Source organism: Manis javanica, chromosome 1, assembly GCF_040802235.1.
Source record: "Manis javanica isolate MJ-LG chromosome 1, MJ_LKY, whole genome shotgun sequence".
NCBI classification, from domain to species: Eukaryota; Metazoa; Chordata; class Mammalia; order Pholidota; family Manidae; genus Manis; species Manis javanica.
This window is the reverse complement of record NC_133156.1, coordinates 89964140-89985240: the sequence shown is the minus strand read 5'-3', so window position 1 is coordinate 89985240 and position 21101 is coordinate 89964140. Positions and strand designations below refer to the sequence as shown.

The following is a 21101-nucleotide window of genomic DNA, read 5'->3' as shown; positions in this document are numbered from 1 at the left end:
CTTAGGATATTTAGCCCAACTAGAGAAATGCCTAAGTTCCTTTTCCACTGATCGCACGACATACATCAGGGAGTTTCAATGGACCCTCCAGTCTTACAGCCTCACACATCATGACATTTTCATGCTCCTGGCCAATACTCTCCTCCCTGAAGAGCGTAGACGAGTTTGGGACTTCGCCCAAACGCACGCTACCGAAACCCACAGGACTGACCCCACCTATCCCCCTGGCCCCACTGCTGTCCCAGAACAAGACCCACACTGGGATTATAACACCGCCGTGGGTCTCCACTCTTGAGATATTTTTGCCTCCTGCTTAATACCAGGTCTAAAAAAGGCAGCTCGTAAAGTAGTCAATTTTCAAAAGCTCCAAGACATAATTCAAAAGAGAGACGAAACCCCCTCCAAGTTCTTAGACAGACTCACTCAAGCCCTATTACAGTATACCAGCCTGGACCCAGAAACACCTGAAGGAAGACATGTCCTTATGACATACTTCCTAGCTCAAAGCTACCCCGACATTAAAGCTAAACTCAAAAAGTTAGAACAGGGCCCCGCTCCCCCACAGACATTTAGACTGTTAGGACTGAGATCCTAACAGTGGCCTTTAAAATCTTCCATAACCGGGAGGAGGAGAAAGAATGCTGTAAACAAAAGGCTGATCAGGCCAATTTCCAGATGTTGGCCCAGCTGATAAAACCACAACCTGGGCGCCCCTCTACAAACAAGCCCCCCCCCCCCAGGAGCTTGTTTCAAGTGCGGAAAAGAGGGACATTGGTCAAGGGCGTGCCCCTCCCCCAGATCTCCTACCACCCCATGCCCCAGATGCCACAAAAAGGGCCACTGGGGGTCTGATTGCCCAACCACCCGAAGGGGAGGCTGGACGAACAACCCCCATCCTAAGCCCGCTGTAGTGGGGCTGGCAGAAGAAGATTGATGGGGCCCAGGGGCTTCTCGCCCAACCATTTCCATCACCAAACAGGAGCCCAGGGTTACTTTAAGAGTAGACGGTCGCCCCATCTCCTTCCTCCTAGATACAGGAGCCACCTTCTCAGTCTTGCGAGAATACCGGGGCCCTACCACGCCAGCCATTACTCCTATAGTCGGGGTAGGAGGTAAACAGATTTTCCCATTAAACCCCCCCCCCTTTTATGCACAATCCTAGACAATCCCATACCTTTCTCCCACTCCTTCCTGGTTATGCCCCAGTGTCCCATCCCTTTACTAGGACGAGACATCCTTTCCCTCCTCCACGTTTCCATAACTATATCCACTCCCACAGCCCCCAGTACTCCCTTTCTGATGGCCCTCATAGCCGACAACCCCCCTCTACCCAATGAAAGCTCCGGTTCCGCCCTCATACACCCTGTAAATCCCAAAGATTGGGACATTACAAGCCCCTCCATGGCCCTATGTCCCCCTGCCTCTATCAAATTACGTGACCCCTCTCAGTATATCTGTCAGGCCCAATAACTCCTAACCACTTCAGCCCTCATAGGCCTCCAACCCATCATTCAAGATCTCTTAAACAAAAATTACCTCAGGCCCACTCACTCCCCATTTAATACCCCCATATTAGCTGTTAAAAAACCAGTGGATCTTTCCACCTCATCCAAGACCTTCGGCTTATCAACATGGCCGTTGTCCCTATCCATCCCTTAGTTCCAAATCCATACAGCCTTTTATCGCAGATCCCTGCCTCAGCAATCCACTTCTCAGTCCTAGATCTCAAGGACCCATTTTTCTATCCCTCTAGACCCCTCCTCCCAAGATTTTTTCATCTTCACCTGGACAGACCCATACACAAGACATTCTGAACAACTCACTTGGACAGTTTTGCCACAAAGCTTCCAAGATAGTCCCCATATTTTTAGACAAGTCCTAGCTCAGGACCTCAAACAGTTTCATCATGATCACTCCAAGTCCACCTTATTACAGTACATGGACAATCTTCTACTCTGCAGTCCCTCGTGGGAACAGTCTCAACTTGACACTGCCTCCCTACTTAACCTTCTAGCTTCCAGAGGTTACTGAGTATTCCCCCGTCAAAGCTCAAATCTCTTCCCCTCCTGTCACTTACCTCAGACTCCTTCTGTCTCAACAAAGAAAGTCCATTACCTTAGACAGAAAATAGCTCCTCTCTGACCTGCCCGTTCCCAAAACCAAGACAGAAATCCTTTCCTTTCTAGGCCTGGCTAGATATTTTAGAGCGTAGATCCCTAACTTCTCCCTGTTGGCAAGACCCCTATACGACCTCAGCAAGAGCCCCCCTAAAGAACCATTATCCTCCTCACCCCAACACTCCTTCATTAAGCTCCATCAAGCCCTTGTGGAAGCCCCAGCTCTCCATCTTCCTGATTTGTCGAAGCCCTTCTCATTATACATTCATGAGAGGCCCAGTCAAGCTCTAGGAGTCCTAGGCCAATATTATGGCCCATCCTTTGCCCCAGTAGCTTATCTCTCCAAGGAATTAGACCCCACAGTTCGGGGATGGGCCCCCTGCCTACGAGCATTGGCCGCTAGACAGCTCTTGCAGAAGGCAGCTCATAAACTGACATTCAGGACGCCCCTTACCATTCTGTCCCCACATTACCTAAAAGACCTCTTAACCTACAAAAGTTTACAGACTCTCCCTCCCTCCAGACTCCTGACCTTACTATCCTCTTTCCTCCAAAATCCCGTACACCCCCTTTGCCATCCATACCCGAATCATGACTTTTTCCTCCTTTACTGCTCTCTCGCTTTTTTTTCCTCATTCCTATTGTCTTCCCCACCACCCCAGCCTCCTTTGTATAGAGATTCAAAGTCAGACAGACTTACACACAGCATCAAACAAAAGTTACTGCCCTCATTGCCACACCAGACTGCCCTCTAAAAGGCTGCTCCGAGCCTTTATACCTCCACTTTCCTCCCTCCACCGAAGTGTTCACTAGCAGCTACCCTTATTCTCCCTACCTCTGCTTCCTCTATGACCAAAAACAAGCCTATTGCAGGCGATGGCCAGACACCTACAGGAGATGTCCCTACTGGTCTTGCGCCATTCACTACATGGGTAACTTCCAGTACCCACAGTATTACTCCTCCAACCGTTTCATGAAATATCCCAACGGCTCATTCTCCTTATCAATCCCAGATCCCTGGGACTCTCGATGGGCTGCCAGAGTCACAGCCTCAGTTTACTACTGGGGGTCCTCGACCACCCACGGTACCCTTCATATCTCTCAAAAGTATGTTCCCTCTCATTCCCAGATCTCTCAATTTGCATCAGATATCAGACATTCCGAAAAAGTCATTATCCAAACTCTTGATGGCGACAGCTCATTCAAGACACCACCATCTTTCTCAACCACACCCTTAACACCGCCAACTGTTTCTTGTGCGCATCACTACAGCGCCCACTGCTGGCTGCCATGCCCCTTAATATTTCCAACTACTCCTTCCATGCAGAAAGACAACCCCTCTGCCCCCTGGCAGACATACCCCTATGGGAACCAGAATACGCAGATAATCTCACCATCCACCACTGTGTAAGCCCAACTCCACCCCCCTCCAGTGCACTTCACTGCCTCTCTATCTACACCCCTATCTCCGGCTCTAAGACTTTTACACAACCGGGACACTTCTTTTGGTGTAATGGCAGCCTTTTCAACTCACTGCCTCTCAGCTCCGATACACCCTGCATTCTCGTCACCCTAATCCCACAGCTTACACTTTACAGCATGGCAGAATTTCTTGAGCTCCAACCTCCCTTGCCCTCGCACACAAAAAGAGCTGCTTTCCTTCCCATCATGGTCGGTATCTCTTTGATCACCTCAGCCATTGGGGCACGGTTTTCGGGAGAAGCCTTGGGTCACTCTCTATGGGCAGTTAGAGATCTCAACGCCACACTTGAGGGAGCCCTGACATCCACTGCCAATTCCCTAGCCTCTCTCCAAAGACAGGTCACTTCGCTAGCTAAGGTCACCCTTCAAAACCGGCGGGCTCTAGATCTGCTTACAGCCAAGAAGGGCAGCACCTGCGTCTTCCTCCGGGAAAAGTGCTGCTATTACATCAACGAATCCGGCATTGTAGAAACTGACATTACCAAACTCACCGACCTTGCCTCCAGTCTCCACTCTGCTTCCAATTCCAACCTATTCTCTTCAATACTAACAAAACCCTTCTCACCTGGCTCTGGCCCATCGCAGGCCCCATAATAATCATTCTTCTCGTCTGTCTCTTCTTACCCTGTATAATAAAGTTCATCAAATCCCAAGTCGGAAAAATCTCTAATCAAGCTTTCAACCAGCTTTTACTCAGGAACTACCAGCTTCTGGCCACAGAAGATCCCTCACCCTCACGTGACCTCCTCACCACACACTGAGATGGACCCCTCTCTCCACTGGAAACTGTTCCTAGAAACAATGGCTACAGACGCCTGGCTCCTGACACCCATATCCTCTTGGCACCATTGGAATCAACAGGTCCTCAACCTATAGTTACAGGGAACCTTCATTGATTTCCAACCTGAAGAAGTCCACATCTACTCATCCTTACTGTGGGGAGTCCTATCAACCCTTTCCTCCCAATCCTCAAGCCCTCACTCCCTTCTCCGCCCCTGTTCAGCAGGAAGCAGCCAGAGAGAAAGTAACGTCCACAACCCCATAGAGGAGAAAGGGGGGAATGAAGGGCCCCCACCAGTAAGATGGCAAATTTCCAGCTTCTCTTCGGGGGTCCTCGGTTCCCGCCGGTGCCACCTGAAGCCCAATCACCTCTCGCTCCCCTCCCAATCCCAGCACCTAGCCAACAGCCACCAGCCCCGTAGAAGTGACACCTCAATCAATTCATGCCCCTTCCTATATAACCCAGCACCTTTCCCTAATAAAGCGGAATTCTCCAGTGAATTGCTGCTGTGTGTCGCTCCTTTCCTTTCAAGTACCTTTGGACTTGATAGGGACCTTTTAACATCAAACAAGATACCAACGTGGTATTTTAAAGTGGCTGCATAAAGCTAGCATTCTCAGTCCAAACACAGCACTCCCTTCTCCCCTCACCCCCACTTCTTTTACACTTTTACTAATTTGTATATGTCGGTATATGGTGGAATATGTCACCAGACCACAAGCTGTTTTGAGGACAGAGCTACAACTCTTTTTCTTGGTAGTCTTCACTGCAGTGAATGCCATTTTTAAAGTCTGTTAAAATTTTTGAAACAGTCCTTAGTTTTTAAAAATCCACACAAACCAGAAGTGCTCTGGGGTGGAAATGACAAAAAAAAAATTCACTGTACTTGTAACAGTCATCCTACAGGAGGTTGATTGGATGTGGCTCATACTGTGAAAGAAAAATAGAAAAGAGATCAGAGAGATTATAGTTGGTTAAGAGTGAAACCACAGGAAAGGAATAAACCTGTGGTGCCAATAATCTCTGAAATATTTTCTCATTAAGAAAACATGAAAAAACAGCCCCACAAGGTTAAGGATTTTTCTGTTAGAAGGGAATAAGCCTGGAAGGCAGAATTTCTGTTTGCAGCATTTTGTGGACGCTTTGTACCTTACTGCCAAGGTCAGCAAAAGAAGCAATGGGAATTTTCCAAATATATTTTTATTATCATTTCTAGGCCTGGCGGGGGGATCTCATGCTTCTGAAAGCAAAGGATGAGCAGCCTGTTTGAGGCCAAGCACAGCAGGGCTATCTCCCACAAAGAGCTCTGCACCGGTTCCCAGGCCCTCCACAGAAGAGCAAGTCTTCATGAGCTCCTGGGAGGGAAAGAGACAGCAGCCTTTCATCAGCTGACCAAGAGAGGGCTTCAGATCAAGTTAGAAAGCCACAGCAATCATTGTATAAACTACAAGTAGAGAGGAATCTGGGACAGAATACTCGCAAAAGCTGGCCCCTGGAACTCTAATTTTTGAGTAAATGTCTTGCTTCAAATATAGTCCACACATATGCACAGCAGAGACCACTGGCTCAAGGAGAACTTCACATGTGGAGAGTAAATGGGGAAGAATTAGACTGGGTTTTTAGTAGCTAAAATTTAGCCACTCTCAATTTTTTTTTCCTTAAAAAAACTAGTACAAAATAATTTTTATTCTGGAAGATATGAGTATAAACAATATGTCTTTTGTTTTGGAACTGAAAATACTAGTCCATCCTTTAAGATCTAAATTTGTATCTTCCATCTATTATTAATGACATTGATACAAAAAACATTCCAGGCCAAAAACATGTGAAACACAATCTACTTTCTGCCAATCTATAAACTGGTAATTCCTAGGCCAGTTAGTACCCTCTTTCATCCTCAGCTGCCTGCTGTGTACCCACATCTACTGCTGGGGGTAACCTGACTTTATTTGGCCCCTTCCTCTGGCTGTGACTGGTTCTTATGTGAAAATTTCTATACAGAACCTACTTTTCACCTCGCTTCAGCCTCCAGCACAGCCTGTCCAACACAACATGCTTCCCCCCTCACAGGGAATTTGGGATCCAATGAGTTCTGGGAGAATGTACAATACAAGAAATTGATCTATCTTAAATATGGCCTTTAAAATGGAATGCAAAACAAGAGGAGAAAATAAACCCAAACAAATTGGAAAGCTCCTGGTAATTCAGTCAATAAACTTACTCAGTTCAATATATATCTTCCATTAATTATAAATTTAGGGAAAAGCCACTTCTCATATAAGTGAGAAAATAAAGATTATTTCATGTTTCTCATGCTAGAAAACAATTTTTTTATCATTCAAATCATAATACCAAAATACAGTATTACAGCATGTAATAAGCAATAGAATAAAACACTGATGATCCGATAATCATGGGGACTTGAGCAGCCTTCTCGCCTTGGGCTCTGGGCTTCTGGATTGAATGGTTTGTCACAGAGAAATACAAACACAAGACTTTGTTCTGGGGGCCTTTGAAATGTATTGCCTATTATTATCTCTCAATAAAACAATCAACACATCTGTATGCCTTACTGCCTATCACTAATAAAATTTTAAAGTAACCCAACATGCTTTCAGCAGGACATTAGCATATAAAATCTAAAAAGTGAATGGATTAATGACTTCTGGCTGGGGAGAAGACCGAGTCTAAGAGTTTTGAGCCACATATTTTTATATCACTCTGTGATAGATATGTTAAATAAAGGGATAATTGTAAAGGCAAAGTGTGGACACAGAATATGACTTATTCACCTAACAGGTTTTCCTTAGCTTTGTCAGAAATGCATTTAAGTATTTGTAGAACGTTGTGAGATTGGTTTGCCAGCAGTCAGATTACTTTGCTCCTGGCACAGAATTTCTATATTTATAAGTCTCCCAATCGAGTAAGTACATTTAAACTGTGAAGTTGTCCTTTTGCCAGCACCAGTCTTTAAGGAAATTCAATATATGAGAAAGAAAGGGATATAAGGTTTAGAAGAATTAGCTCTGATTCTTTGTTGCTCTGTTTAAGATATTAAATGATATATAATTTGTGAAAGCTCAGATAATAAATAAGTCTAAGCTCTGTAGTAAGTTATTCGGTCTGTTCAGCTAGAAATGATGCCCAGGATCTGGTCAATGTCCCCGAGTGGTAGTGCTGCCTGATGTTTGTGTCAGGACATGTCTGCATCACAGGTGCCTGTCCTTCAAATAACTCCACCCTCAAGTCACTCTGACAAGCAAAGCCATTTCTGAATACTGTTGCAGACTCCCACCCCAGTCTGAAACGGACTATAATCTACTGCTCTGCCACTACATGGGCACTGGCTTGGGCAGCTCTTTCCAGCTCTCTGCAAATGATCCCAATGCCAACTGAGGGGACAGCTCCACCAAAGGCCATCACCAGCAGGGACTAGTTCTGAAAACACAGAATTACAGAACCATCAACTTCACTATTAACAAGAACATTTAAGATCCACTGGTCCCAGCTCTCCCATGTATTTCTTAATTCTGTCCTTTTTTCTTCACCAATTTTCCCTCTGTCTTTATTCAGGCCCTCCTAGTCTTCCTGCCCCTCTTTACTGTAAGCCTCCTAAAAGGTCTGCCTGCCTCCACTTTGGAGCCTAAAATGGAAATTTGATCCCCACTTAAAACCTTTCCATGCCTCCCTGCCTTCAGAGTACCTCCAAGATTCCTTCCTGCACATACACAGGCCCCTCCAGAGCTGGCTCTCCAGTCATGCCCCAGCCACCACTGTGCCATCCGCACCTGCACTCTGGGCTCCAGCCCTGCCAGGCCACCTACAGAACTGCCCTCTCCTCTCTGCGCTTGGCACATTCCCCTCTCACAGCTGAAAACACTGCCAGGTCTCCTCCCTACCTGCACGCTGTTTATCTGGCCAACTCATTCCCAGCCGTTAAATCTCAGAAAGCCTCTCCAGACCCCTGGGCTCTGGTAGGTGCTCTATGTGCACGTGGCACACGAGGCAGCATCCAAATGCTCTTCCAACACATTGTAACGACACACTGGCTTGCCTGCCTCTCCACACTTGGAGATTCCGAAGGCCTGAAGCCATGTCCTATTTATCTTTCTGTCTGCAATGAGAGACTGGGTGAATAAATGATCGGCCAACTTGCCATTGGATAGATAATGAAACTGAGGACAGAGTCTATATAACTGATTGGCAGGAAAGCTTGGACTTCAACTCTGGTTGTATCCTATCAGACAGGGATTAGAATGGTCATCATTGTATAAAAAGAACAGAATATTATGTTTGTAATGAGACAAGCAATATTTTTTAATAGCACTAATAATCACACACTGTAAAAAGCTATTAATCTATCGAGATGGTAATTTAGATAAGTAAGGGTATGAAGTGCAGAATAATTTAAATTAAAAGTTTTCTTATTCACTTTTTTCAAGAGTCTGTTTTTTGCAATGGGTGTATTTACCTGAAATGAAAACACCTAGGGTAAGATGAACTTCAAACCCAGTTTGTTTCTGGCAACTATATACATATCTATGAATATTCCTGTACATATGTATAATATATTTATGTAAACTATTTAAATAATTTATGTATACACACACACACATTTATACACACACACACACTCCCCATTAGGTTAAATTCCAAAGGTTTGAAAAAGTTACCTTAGATTAGAGGTTCCCAAATTTCTGTGTACAAAAGAGTCACCTGGATTTTGTTAAAAATGGAGATTCAAAGGCTCAGACCTCAGGGTTTCTGATTCAGTAAGTGTAATAGATGCTGAGAAATTGTATTTTTTTTAATTGAGGTGAAATTCACATAATATAAAATTAACCATTTTAGAGTGTCCAATTCAGTGGCATTTAGTATGTTCACAATGTTGTGCAGCTTTCACCTCAGAAACTACATTTCTAACTAACAGTCAACTGCTGTGGGTGGTCCCCAGACAGCACACTGAGAATTAACTCCCTTAAGTGCTCAGAGGAGGATGACAAGGAATGAGAAGCCTCATGGACCTCCCTCAGATTATAAAAGGGGATAAAAGAAAAAAGTCAGGTTCCCCAAACATCTGAACCTAAAAAAATATGTCTTTGCTTCTCCCTTTCACTAAATGTAAGTGAAAGAAGCTAGTTTGTTTCAGGGTCTTCTATACTAATGGGTTCAGCATTTATTCATTTGTGTGCACCAGTATTTTCATGGTTATAAAGAAGAGCAGTACTAAGTGAAGGTAAGAAAACTGGAAGAAATGACTCACTATAATCAGTCAGATCCAGGTCCTGTTTCCTTGGATTTTAATCACACCATTATAGCAATATAAAATTCTGCTCCAGGCAATGAAATTGTCAATAAACACAGAAAATGTCTCCAGAGGCAGAACTGCAAATTAGGTCTCTCCTTATAGTCAAACTCTCATCTAAATGTAAGTGAAAACTGATTATTCTGATAGGAGTTAATATAAATATATAATAGCTGTATAAAGATGTTGAGATCAATTACTATTTTCTCTTCAGGGCTTTACAATCAGTTTTTCTTGTTTTAATTTATGATCTAGTTGCTTCAGAGTTGGCTTTCATTTTAGCTCATTTTACTCAGGGTCAGACTTCTGTGAAGATTCCTGGAGTTCAGCAACCAGAGACAGCCATTGTGATAGGAAACAGGTTAAAATGTTGTCTTCCTAATGGCCGCCATTGCCACCTCTCTTAGCCAATATTGTGCTCAAGTACTGCAGACACAGAATAAGATGAATAACATCGCATTGTGATGAGTTAGAATAAGATGAAAACTCATCATAATGTGAGAAACCAGCACTGGTGGACAATCTATAACCCCAGAGAATCTTGGAATAATTTACATAAACTGTAAGATGAAAGAAGCTGGGCTGAAGAAGCAAGGGCCGGCCTCCTGCTTGCATCATGACACAGAGCCACTCCGCCTACCAGAAAAAGGCAGGAAGGCAGCCTGGAGGGGACAGTGCTAAGTTTTGACATGACCAGAGAATTACTACCTCCTCAACTTTCTGTATGCAATTAGAGATTACAAATCCCAGAAACCATGGGTAGAAGAAAAGGGTCTGGCAGTGGGACACACTGTGTCCTGGAAAATGCCCCCAAAAGTAAGGCCCTGAAGGAATGGAGACAGGAGGAGTCTGGGAGCTATGCATGCTGGGGTTCATTTAGCCTGTAAAGAACATGGTAGCCAGAATGTCAGGTAGGTCAGTCCGTTCCACAGGTCAGTCTGGAACACAGAAGACTCAACGCCTAAGGGCCACCAGGAAACAGAGGGGTTATGTGCATGGACGTGACTTTAAGGCACAGATCCGAGGAGAAACTAACAGGGAACAGTGACCAGTGGCCAAGAGGTAGCCGTGCACTCTGTGTGGACAGACCCTTCACTGCTTATACTCAGAGGAAGAATATATAGCTGGTAATGATTTACTACAGAAATGAAGATTTTAGGAAAGTTCTATTCTATAACAAAATACCACAGAAGGGTTGGCTTTCAAACACCACTAGCTCATTTCTCACAGTTGTGGAGACTGGCAAGGCATGACCAAGGCACCAGCAGGTCGCCTTCTGGTGAGGCTTCTTCCTGCCTCATGGCCAGAGCCTTCTCACTGCATCCTCACATGGAGGAAAGCACCAGGAGCTCTCCGGGTCTCTCATAAGCACTGATCTCACCCCTGAGGCCTCCACCCTCAGGACCTGATCACCTTCCAAAGGCCCCACCTCCACCACCACCACCACAGGGGCTTTCAAGTGGGCACAAACATTCAGACCACAGCAGCAACCGTGGGCAAATCAGTTACCCTCGTTAAGTTTTGGTTTCTTCATTTATAAAATGGGGATAAAGAAATCTATTTCATAAGGTTACTTTGACCTTTAATGCTTACAACATGACCAATGGTGAGAAAACATGCGAAAGGCACTGGACAGGACCTGGGCATGTGGTAAATATCTAATAAATGGTAGTCATTATTATTATTATTATTATTATTATACTCATAAGTTTCAAAGTAAAGAGAACTGACTGAGGCAAAGAATAGACTATAAAACTAAAAATCCAAGAAATCATAACCTACATTGGAGACATTAAAGAGCAGAATTAAAATTGCAAAAATGTCTAATGCAGAGGTACTCCAGAAGACTGAGGAAAAGGACAAGAAACTGAAAATGATCTAAGAAAAGCTCAATCAGTGACTCAACCTACTAATTAAAGATATTTTTGGGAAATAAGTTGAGCAGAACAGAAGCAATAAAGTATGAACATGGAAAACTTCCTGGAGTAAAAAATAATCTCAGCATACAGATCAAAGGGCTCATATATTTCAGGCAAAATTAATTTTTAAATATTTTTAAAACTCACACCTAGACATAATTTCAGCAAAAAATTTAAACTATGGAGATAATTCCTTTTTTTGAACACCTCCAGAAAAGGTTCTGGGGACCAGCTTAACCAGAGAACTTTCAATCTACAAATGATTCCAAAACAGAAAAGATGGAAAAGTCATGCAAACTATTTTCTGAAGCAAGCATAATCAAGAAAAACATAACAAAGAGAAAGGAAGCCACCAACCCAGTTGTCACTTCTGAATTGATACAGATAAACAAATAAAACCTGAGCAAACTGAATTCCACAGTATAATAAAAGTACGTACACGAGATGGATTTAGCCCAACAAAGCAACTACAGTCCAAGATTAACGTACCGATTCATATATCATAGTGTGAGACTATAAGACAGCCTTTATAAAGTAATCCTCATCTTCTCAGCGAGAAAATTAAAAATTTAAAATAAAAAAAATAAAAAATTATTTTTGCCAGCTTGAATAAATAATATATTATGGATATTTATGAAATAGTCAAAAGTATATTTAAAATATAGTTATGTATACACACCTAAAATCATATAATAAAAAATCTGAAAATACTTTTTTTCCACTCTTACATATCATGAAAAAATTTTATTCCATCTCTTTCCATGCACCCTTGAATTAATATCTATTGTCACAGGAGCCACTCTGAGATATTTAACAGTTTTCCGTCTTCATTTCTACCTGGGCACTTTTCAGTCTGTATATGATACATTAATCCACATATTCTTTCATTTCAGGAAATCACTTCTCCTTAAGCTATATAATTATGATCTCTACAACATAGAGTTGTCTTATAAACTTATAACTTCAAATTCCTGCAACTGTGAGGTCATTTTACATGAATAATTACTAAATCAGTACTAAATGTCTTGGCTCCTTTCTCAATGATTCTTTTTAGTGACTTCTATAATCACACAATACCAGTGCTGATCAGAGTGCTTTAGCAGGATGTTCAAAGCAAAATAAATTCAGAAACACTCTCAGAATATGAGAGATCTTGTAAGGACTTCGGTAGAAGATGCCCCTCTTTTATGATGGGTAGGTTTTGCAGACAGGGGAGAGAAACATGTTATATTCAACATTTTTCACAGCAGGGCATACTTAGAAAATTATACTATTTATGTAACATTAAAGCAACTGAACAAGGCTGCTTAGGGTGGATGCTACCCCTGGCCCTGCCAGGCTCCTCAAATGGTGAATATTGTAGCAATTTATGGGGAAAGCTTTGCTATATATCATGAGGTCCAGTAAGAACAACCAGATCATCATTGGCATCATCTCAGAAACAGGAGACTGCAGAGGAGCCAGAAAGGCTGACGTCTGATTCTACCTGGCTGTGCAACTTTGCCCAAGTTACTTAGCTTCTTTGCACTTTACTTTTCACATCTGCAGGATGGGATAATAACAGTCATTGTGAGAATTATTGTGAGGATCAACTGAACTAATTCATGTAAAGCACTTAAAACTATGTCCCACACATAGTAAGCATGGAATAGAAGGTAGACTCAATAACCACACCTAATTAAAAGCAAAGTAAAACAAAACAGCTCAAAAAAAAAAAAGCAACAACAAAAAGCTATGAGTAGAATACTTAGATTAATTCCTCAACATGTCACCTCACACCCTTTACAGTCACTTTTCAGTAAAACTCACCAGAAGACAAGTCCTATCCTCACCCTTGGAGTTTCCATTCAAATTTTTAGGTTTTAGCCAAGGACCCCTAGGATTTGAGAAAGCCTCCTTCATGAAAGACAGACCAAAAAAAAGATACAAATGACCTTAGATGGGAGAAAAACAATGTGGGAGTACAAACTTTAAAATGTGTATATGTACACATGCACATACATACATACCAGTACATATATGTATACACATACCTACACACATACTCACACATATATAAAATTAGTGGTTAAGAGCACAGACTTTGGAAAAAGAAATTATTACACATAAAGTAAAAATATAACTTTATAAAAAAAAAGGAGTCCTCAGAAAAGAGATTTCTTAAATATGGTGGTTGCAATGAATGTTTCAACAGAAAGGTTACAAAATAATGACAAGGAAATTTCCCAAATAATAGAAGAAAAATAAAGAAAATATGAGAGGGAACTAAAACTAAGAAAATTGCAAGATTGGTCCAATATCCAAATAACAGGAGTTTTGTAAAGGGAGCATAGGAAACAAGTGGGATGGAGGGCCAAACAATTCTGAAATAAATAATACACTAAAATTACCCATAAAAAAAGATATCCATTTTCAAATAGAAAGTATCTGTACTCAGATGAGTAAGAGTATTCAGCATAATGCATAAACTGAGATCTATACCCAAAGCACATTAAAGGGAAATTTTAGAAAACTATGTATTTGAGACAGGAAAAAAAAAAATTCACATATATTACAGATTAGGAATCAGAAAGACATTGTCATAATTCATAATGAAAATGATTTTCAAAAATTTTCTTTCTTCCTTCTTCTTTTCTGTTTTTGCTGTAATGAACATGAATGACTTTTATTGTCAGAACAATCTTAATACAAAAAATCTATACTTGGAGACTAGCCTAGATTTAAATGGCTCCATTTCTTATGTCTTCTTAATGTCACAATCTGTGTCTTTGCACTAATACAGAGGCTGCTCTAGGCAGCCAGAGTCCTGTTGACAGAGGATGCCTAGACTGTTGAGATTGCTGAGAATAAGCTGCTCCAGGGATACATGGCCCAGCTGCCCTACATATGAGTGATGTCCACTCATAGTTACTCAGTTAGCGAGTGCTTGTTCTCGAGCATACTTCCAGAATATTCTGATATCTGAAGGAAGAGGGGGAAGGCCTATTTTTCCTTCTTAAGACACATTTTTCTATCCATTATTACCATGTCTCCACTCTTGCACTTAGCATTTATTTTAATAAGGAACTTCTACATGCTCCAATTTGTCTTCATTCTGTTTATCGAATACCACGTCCTAGGCTTTGCCAAGAGATGATTTTCCTATTGACAGACTTACCTGTGGAGAAGATGAACACCGTGTTGTTCCATAGCCCATTCCTTTTTAAAGCTGCAGTGACATTTCCCACTGCTTCATCCATAAGGGACACCATTCCTGCATAGTAATGCCTATTCTTATCTTGGATAAAGTCATATGGCTTCAGGTACTCCTCAGGGACTTGAAGGGGCTCGTGGACAGACTGGAGAGCAAGGTATAGAAATAAAGGCTGGAAAGAGAATTTGTGCAAATCAGTTAAGAGGGCACGGAAGCATTAAATATCTAAAGAAAGGTCCATATTTATCAATTAGTAAAAGCAATACCAAGACAACCCACACAATGGGTTGAATGTACTTGTAAATCATGTATCTGGTAAGGGACTTGTATCCAGAATTTATGAAGAACTCTTACAGCTCAATAATAAAGGACAATTAACCCAATTACAAAATGGTCAAAGAGTATGAATAGACATCTCTCTAAAGAAAATACACATATGGCCAGTAACAATAAGCACATGAAAGGATGCTCAACCTCAGTCAGTACGGAAATGTAAATCCAAACCACACTGAGATACCACTTCATATCCCCTATGATGCTTGTAATTTAAAGAACAGAAAATAATAAGTGTTACTAAGGATGTAGAAAAATTGAAACCCTCATTCACTGTGATGGGACTATAAAATGGTGCAGCCTGTTTGAAAATTTGGCAGTTTCTGAAATTTTTAAACATAGTTACCATATGACCCAGCACAGACAGCAAGTAGATTAATGGTTGCCTGGAGCTGCAGAGAGTTGGGGGAGGGGGTGGCAAGAATGGTGGGTAACTGCTGACAGCTAGCTACAAGGTTTCTTTTTGGGGTGATGAAAATGTTTTAAATTACATTGTGGTGATGGTTGCACACCTGTGAATTTACTATTGAATTGTATACTTTAAATGAGTGAATTTTCTGGCATGTGAATTATTAACATCAACAAAGATGTTAAAAAATGTAACAAAAGACACAAGATAAAAAATTAAAAGCTTTAGTCCTCAAATGGCCTAGAAGGCTCTGATTCAAATAATAATAATGATACCAATAATAACAACCATATACTAAGTGTTGTCTGTGTGCTCGATACTATGACAGTAGTTTAAATACTCTGTCTCATGTAATACTCAAAACCACCTTAAGTTATACCCATTGTACAGATGAATTAACTAAGGCTTAAAAGGTTGTATTATATGACTTGCCCAAGTTCATTGTACAAATGAAGAATAGGTTCTACACTATGCTTCAATATTAATTGCAGAGCAATTTCCTGTTGGAACTCACTATTACAGAGCAAATATGTACCAACAGATGCATTAGCTTTCTGCTTTAGCTGAAAAATAAGTTCCCATCTTTCAGGATAAGCTTAGGGAGTTTTCATACTTCTATGAGAAAACAAGTAAACACCACACACTTGATCTAGGACCGAACATAAGGTCAACATAATTCTTGTAAACTAATGAGTGTGATACATTGATTTTATTCCACCTCTTAATCAATTCACAGCATTTAACATCAGTGGTATTTCAGATCAGCCTTTCCTTTTTAATGAGCCTTGCTGGAGGCACTCTCTTCATTGGGCTCCTGCAGAATTCTTTAATGAGTTGAAAACCCTCAAACAGACAACTGGTTCACCCAAGAATAAAAATATAATTCTGTTTAAGTGTCTGAGGTATTTAAAACTCATAAGCAAATGGGGAGAAGCTAGAAAGCAGCCTGGGAGAGGGAGCTCATATTACTTCTTCATTACTGTTGATAAACTGCTTCAAATTATGTGTTATACATCCCTGTGACAGAGTAAGGAGTATACTGATAGAGACTCCAATAGACACCCATAAGATTGTTCAGATCTTTGGAACTAGGAAATATCTTTCCTCCAAAACTAAAATGTTAAAAACAGCTGTTAAGTAGCATAGCCATAGTTTTAAAACCTATTTAACTAAGGATGTAGGTGACAGAATGAAAACCATAATAGTGCAGAACCTATGCTTCATTTGTACATTATTTCCACAGGAAAACACTCCAAATTCCAACTCCAAAGGCAATACCAGCCTTGACACTGCTTTCACTCTGCCTCCATTTCCCCTCAACACACACACTTCCCACTCCAGCCCCACAAGTGGAACCTCCGTGTTCCTCCAGACCACAGTGAAGGGGATGCCAGCACTTGCCTGCCCAGGGGCTGGTAAGGACCCTGGGCTGAGGTGGTGGGAGGGGAAAGGACGTGGAGGAGCATCGGTCCACCTGGCCCTGTGGTGCACATCTGCAGAGGGGCAGCTGTCTGGCTCTTCAGCACTAGAGCAAGCCAACCCCACCAGCAGCCAAGGTCTGGATGGGGACAGGATTAAAAACTGAAAGGCTACAACCATTTGCAGCCTATATAAAGTCTTAAAAATTGGGAGATACCACATGAAAAAATCTGTTTTGTATGGCTTTTTATTTTCTTGAAAACTCAGAACTTCTGACAAGTCCATGCCCATACTCCATCTGGTAACAAATGACTGCAGCATGTAAAACAGAGACCCCCCTTCCCAGTGCTCTCTAGTTTTCTAGAGACTCCCCACTGCTCTACCTGAGCAACTTCACTTACTTAGGTAGCAGCCGGGCCCTTGTGAACATGGGAATTTGTGACCCTGGTCTGGATTCTCTACAGTGGGCGGGGCTGGAGAAAGGAGAGAAGGAGCTCCCTGCCCAAGAAGATGTGCTTATTATGCAGGTCATCAGCAGCAACACAGCCACCCACACGGTGAAGGAGGGACAGGGCAAAGAGGGCAGGCTATTCCCAGCCAGCAAGTGATTCCTAGCGGTGATGTGAGGGCAAGGGAGAGTTCTTACAATCATACCGGGGAAAAAAATAACGATTCCGGGATCATCCATAAAGGGTCTTACAAGTATTCAGTATGGAAATCATTCTACTCACTTTGTTAAACAATGATCTGAAAATCCTTCCCATAACTATTCCTTAGTGGCTAAAGACAGAGCTATCACTCTTGTGGGGTTAAAATTATAAAACTACAGCAATTTCCCCCATTTTCCCAGTGGTCAGGGTTCTCTTAGTTCAAACATAAGTGAGAGGAGGAAGTGAAAAACCTCTGGGGGATGAGGCCCAGCCTGTCTTGCAACTGTCACAGGCCATGCAAAGACCTTGCTCTAACTGCCAGCCATGTCCTAATAACGTACAAGTGTCAGTCACAGTATTCTTTGAACAAAACAAGTTATCTTTCTGTCCCATTTCATCAGCAGAAGTTGAGGGCTGTTAGTTACGGCAGCCTTACACACATAGGATGGCTCTGTGTCACCAGGAGGAGGCAGAATGATGTACAGTACAGCCCATTTCATGCGGGGAGGACCAATGCAATACAGAGCACCTCCATCCAATAATGCAAAACCAAGTTTCAGCACCCACACAGTGAGCTTTACTCATGAGACAACTCATTCCCCAACTATGCCAGATGTGCAGCATTTCATACCACATTCAAGCTGAAAAAAATTGGAGTGCTGTTCTTAATATTACACAGTGGCCCAGTGGCAAGAACAATTAAGTATGGCTGTAAAGTGATCTAACCACAGCCAAGACACCTGCAGCCACATGTCCTAAGGCCTCCTGGGGAACAGCTACAGCCATTGTCCCACACCTGCCAACCACGGCCTCAGCTCACTGTTAGCTTAAAGCAAGCGGCCACCAGCCTAGTAATGGACTCATAATCCCTACGCAGTCTACTGACTTGAGATCCAACCCAACCACTTGAGACCTGAGGGCCCATTCTGACTGTACAGACATCCTGGCTTGAGACACTGGACTCCTGAACCTAACTTTGATCTCCACGGATCTCTGGGTTTCTGCTGGGCCCTGATCCCTCTCCTTGCTCCTTCCTAGGTCCAGGTGGCCACTCTGACCAACCTGGTTACAGCTACCACCTTTATATCAACCCTAACTGTAATCCTCTCAGGCTTCTTAGGAATATAAAATGGAACCCTAGATGTGACTGATGACCAAATGTTTAAATTTTACATGAAAGTATGACATCATTATCTAAATTTATTAGCATATTAAAAAGATGCTAAGGGTTCTTTTCCCTTTCCTGTTATGTCATATAACTCCTTAGATATATACTCTAAATACCCTCACCATCTAAGAAACCTGATTATAGTCAAGAAGAAAATCTTACTTTCATTTTGTTAGTATGTTTTTATAATTTAAAATATTAAAAAATTGAAAAAGCATATGTTTTAAAAATGTTATTCTGTGTTTGACTCCCAAATTGAAACATTTCTTCCCAAATTCCAGGGAAATATGTCTACCACTAGAAATTCACATTTGCTTTAAGAAGCTGCTGGTAGATTGGGAATGTGAGAAAACATTTATTTTTATTCTGCAAAGTGTGGAGGGGGGCTATTTTTAACCAAAAGGAATATGTTACTTTCACACTGCAGTGTTCGTACTGAGGAAATTATCCTGTACAAGGCAGAAGACATTCTTTGCCAACACCTGTGCAGGAGCTATTAGCAGTATCTCCCTGAGTCCAGCACTGACTATGTTTCTGTTATAAAATAACTCCATATGCTTTCAGCTTGTGGATATTTCATGTGTATTTCTTTAATGATTTCCATCTTAAAACAAGTTGCCTATGTTACAGTCTATAACAAACACCTGAGAAATTAGCACAGAATTAGATTCACCATTGGAATAAAATGATGAGAAATACAGCTACTGGAACTGTGTGAAGCATCATTTTACTGAGAATTGAAAATGTAAACTATGTTCACTGCCTTAAACAAAAATTCTGGGGCTATTACTCAGTACTATTTCACTCATCTATGTCTGCACTTGAACCTTTACTGAGAGGATGTTGGGAATGCTGGGTAATGCTTCAGACTGTGAGCAAATAACCATCCCCTCACCTGGCAATTTCCGTCCTGTTAGCTCGCAGCACCACCATTCCTGTAACACTAGTTTGGATGGCCTGTGAACTATTAGGGTCTCATTTTCCTCAGTTCCTGTGCTTTCCCCACTACACCAGATAAAGCAGCCCACCCACAAAGAACTATTGCACCCCAGCTGCTTCCTCTTAGTGCCGAATGTTATGGGCACCGTGAGAGAATACTCTCTTGTTGCATAGTGGGAATGGAATTTTATTGTAGGCATATTATAGTTGTTGAATGATTAAGGCAGGGTTATATTGTGAATCTGTAAAAGGCAGATGGCTTGCACTTGCCCCTCTGTGTTTGAGGAGAATCAGTGGTGCCTGCCCATCAGAATTACTGCTAGGAGGTGGGGTAGAAGGGTAGTTAAGTACCAATGACAGGGTCCCACCCAAGACCAATAATTTGGAATTAGAATGACTGATAAACTCTCCAGATTATCCCAATATATTGTCAGGATTGGAACCATAAGGCTGAATCATATACTGGGGCTCATAATTCCTGGTCTTGGACATTAGCTGTGAACTAGGGAGGCCTGTTAACTGCATTGAACTCTAGTCAAACAGTATGTGCTTAAATTCTGATTCTGACTCTCAATAGCTCTGTGTCCTTGAATAAGTTACTTAACTTCTCTAAACCAGTTTGCTTAGCTGTAAAATGATACCTATTCTCAAAGGAGAGGACAAGGATCATAATCTTCCTAGGAGCTTACCTTGTTTTTAGGGTTTTTATCTTAATCTATAAAATGCCAAGCATACAGAAGAAATCTGAGAACTTAAGGCAATTATCTAGCAGTTATCTTTCCAACTATCAGAACACTGGCTTTGATCTAGATTTAAAATCTGCTTGTGCCTACATATCTGAAAAAATGTTCCAGTTTCCTCCATATCCCACAGCAAGCATGGCCACTCCAAGAAGCCAGCATATAAAAGTGATAAAATGCCACAAGAGGGGCAAAGCTGTGGAGAGATACCAGAGAAGACCCCAGTACTGAGCTAGAGTAGGCAAATGTAGAGCCCGGAAGAAAATATGTCAAAAAGGGTGTTAGCAGCCAGGTACCAAGTCTGAACAGGTATACAAGCTGGAATCCAAATTATGATCCACACTGAGGACCTTCAGCTATTGTCAAAGAGGCAAAATGCAGGAAATTGGATGAACCAGAAAACACTGCACATTTGGTAATTTGCTATGTCACAGTCATATTGAAGGGCTAATTTCATGGGTGTGCTAATACAGTTCTTCATGAAGGCATACTTTGAGCCCAATATCTGACAACACAATATATGACACAATTTTAAAGGCATGTATAAGTTAAATCCAGAGAATTTAGCTTAAATTTTAGCTCATGAGGCTAACTCTAGGTTAACAAAAAAAATGTTTAAGGCTATTCAGACTCTTATCTATTTCCA

General features: G+C 41.8%; 1 protein-coding gene across 3 annotated transcripts in view; it reads right to left on the bottom strand.

The window, feature by feature from the left end:
• ARSB (arylsulfatase B) overlaps positions 1–21101 on the bottom strand; it is a 235441-nt gene that overhangs the window by 172232 nt on the left and 42108 nt on the right. For all 3 annotated transcript variants that reach the window (XM_073234738.1, XM_073234740.1, XM_037000068.2), the window contains exon 4: positions 14762–14969. In XM_073234738.1, coding sequence (XP_073090839.1) covers positions 14762–14969 — 208 coding nt within the window. The remainder of the gene's footprint in view (positions 1–14761; positions 14970–21101) is intronic.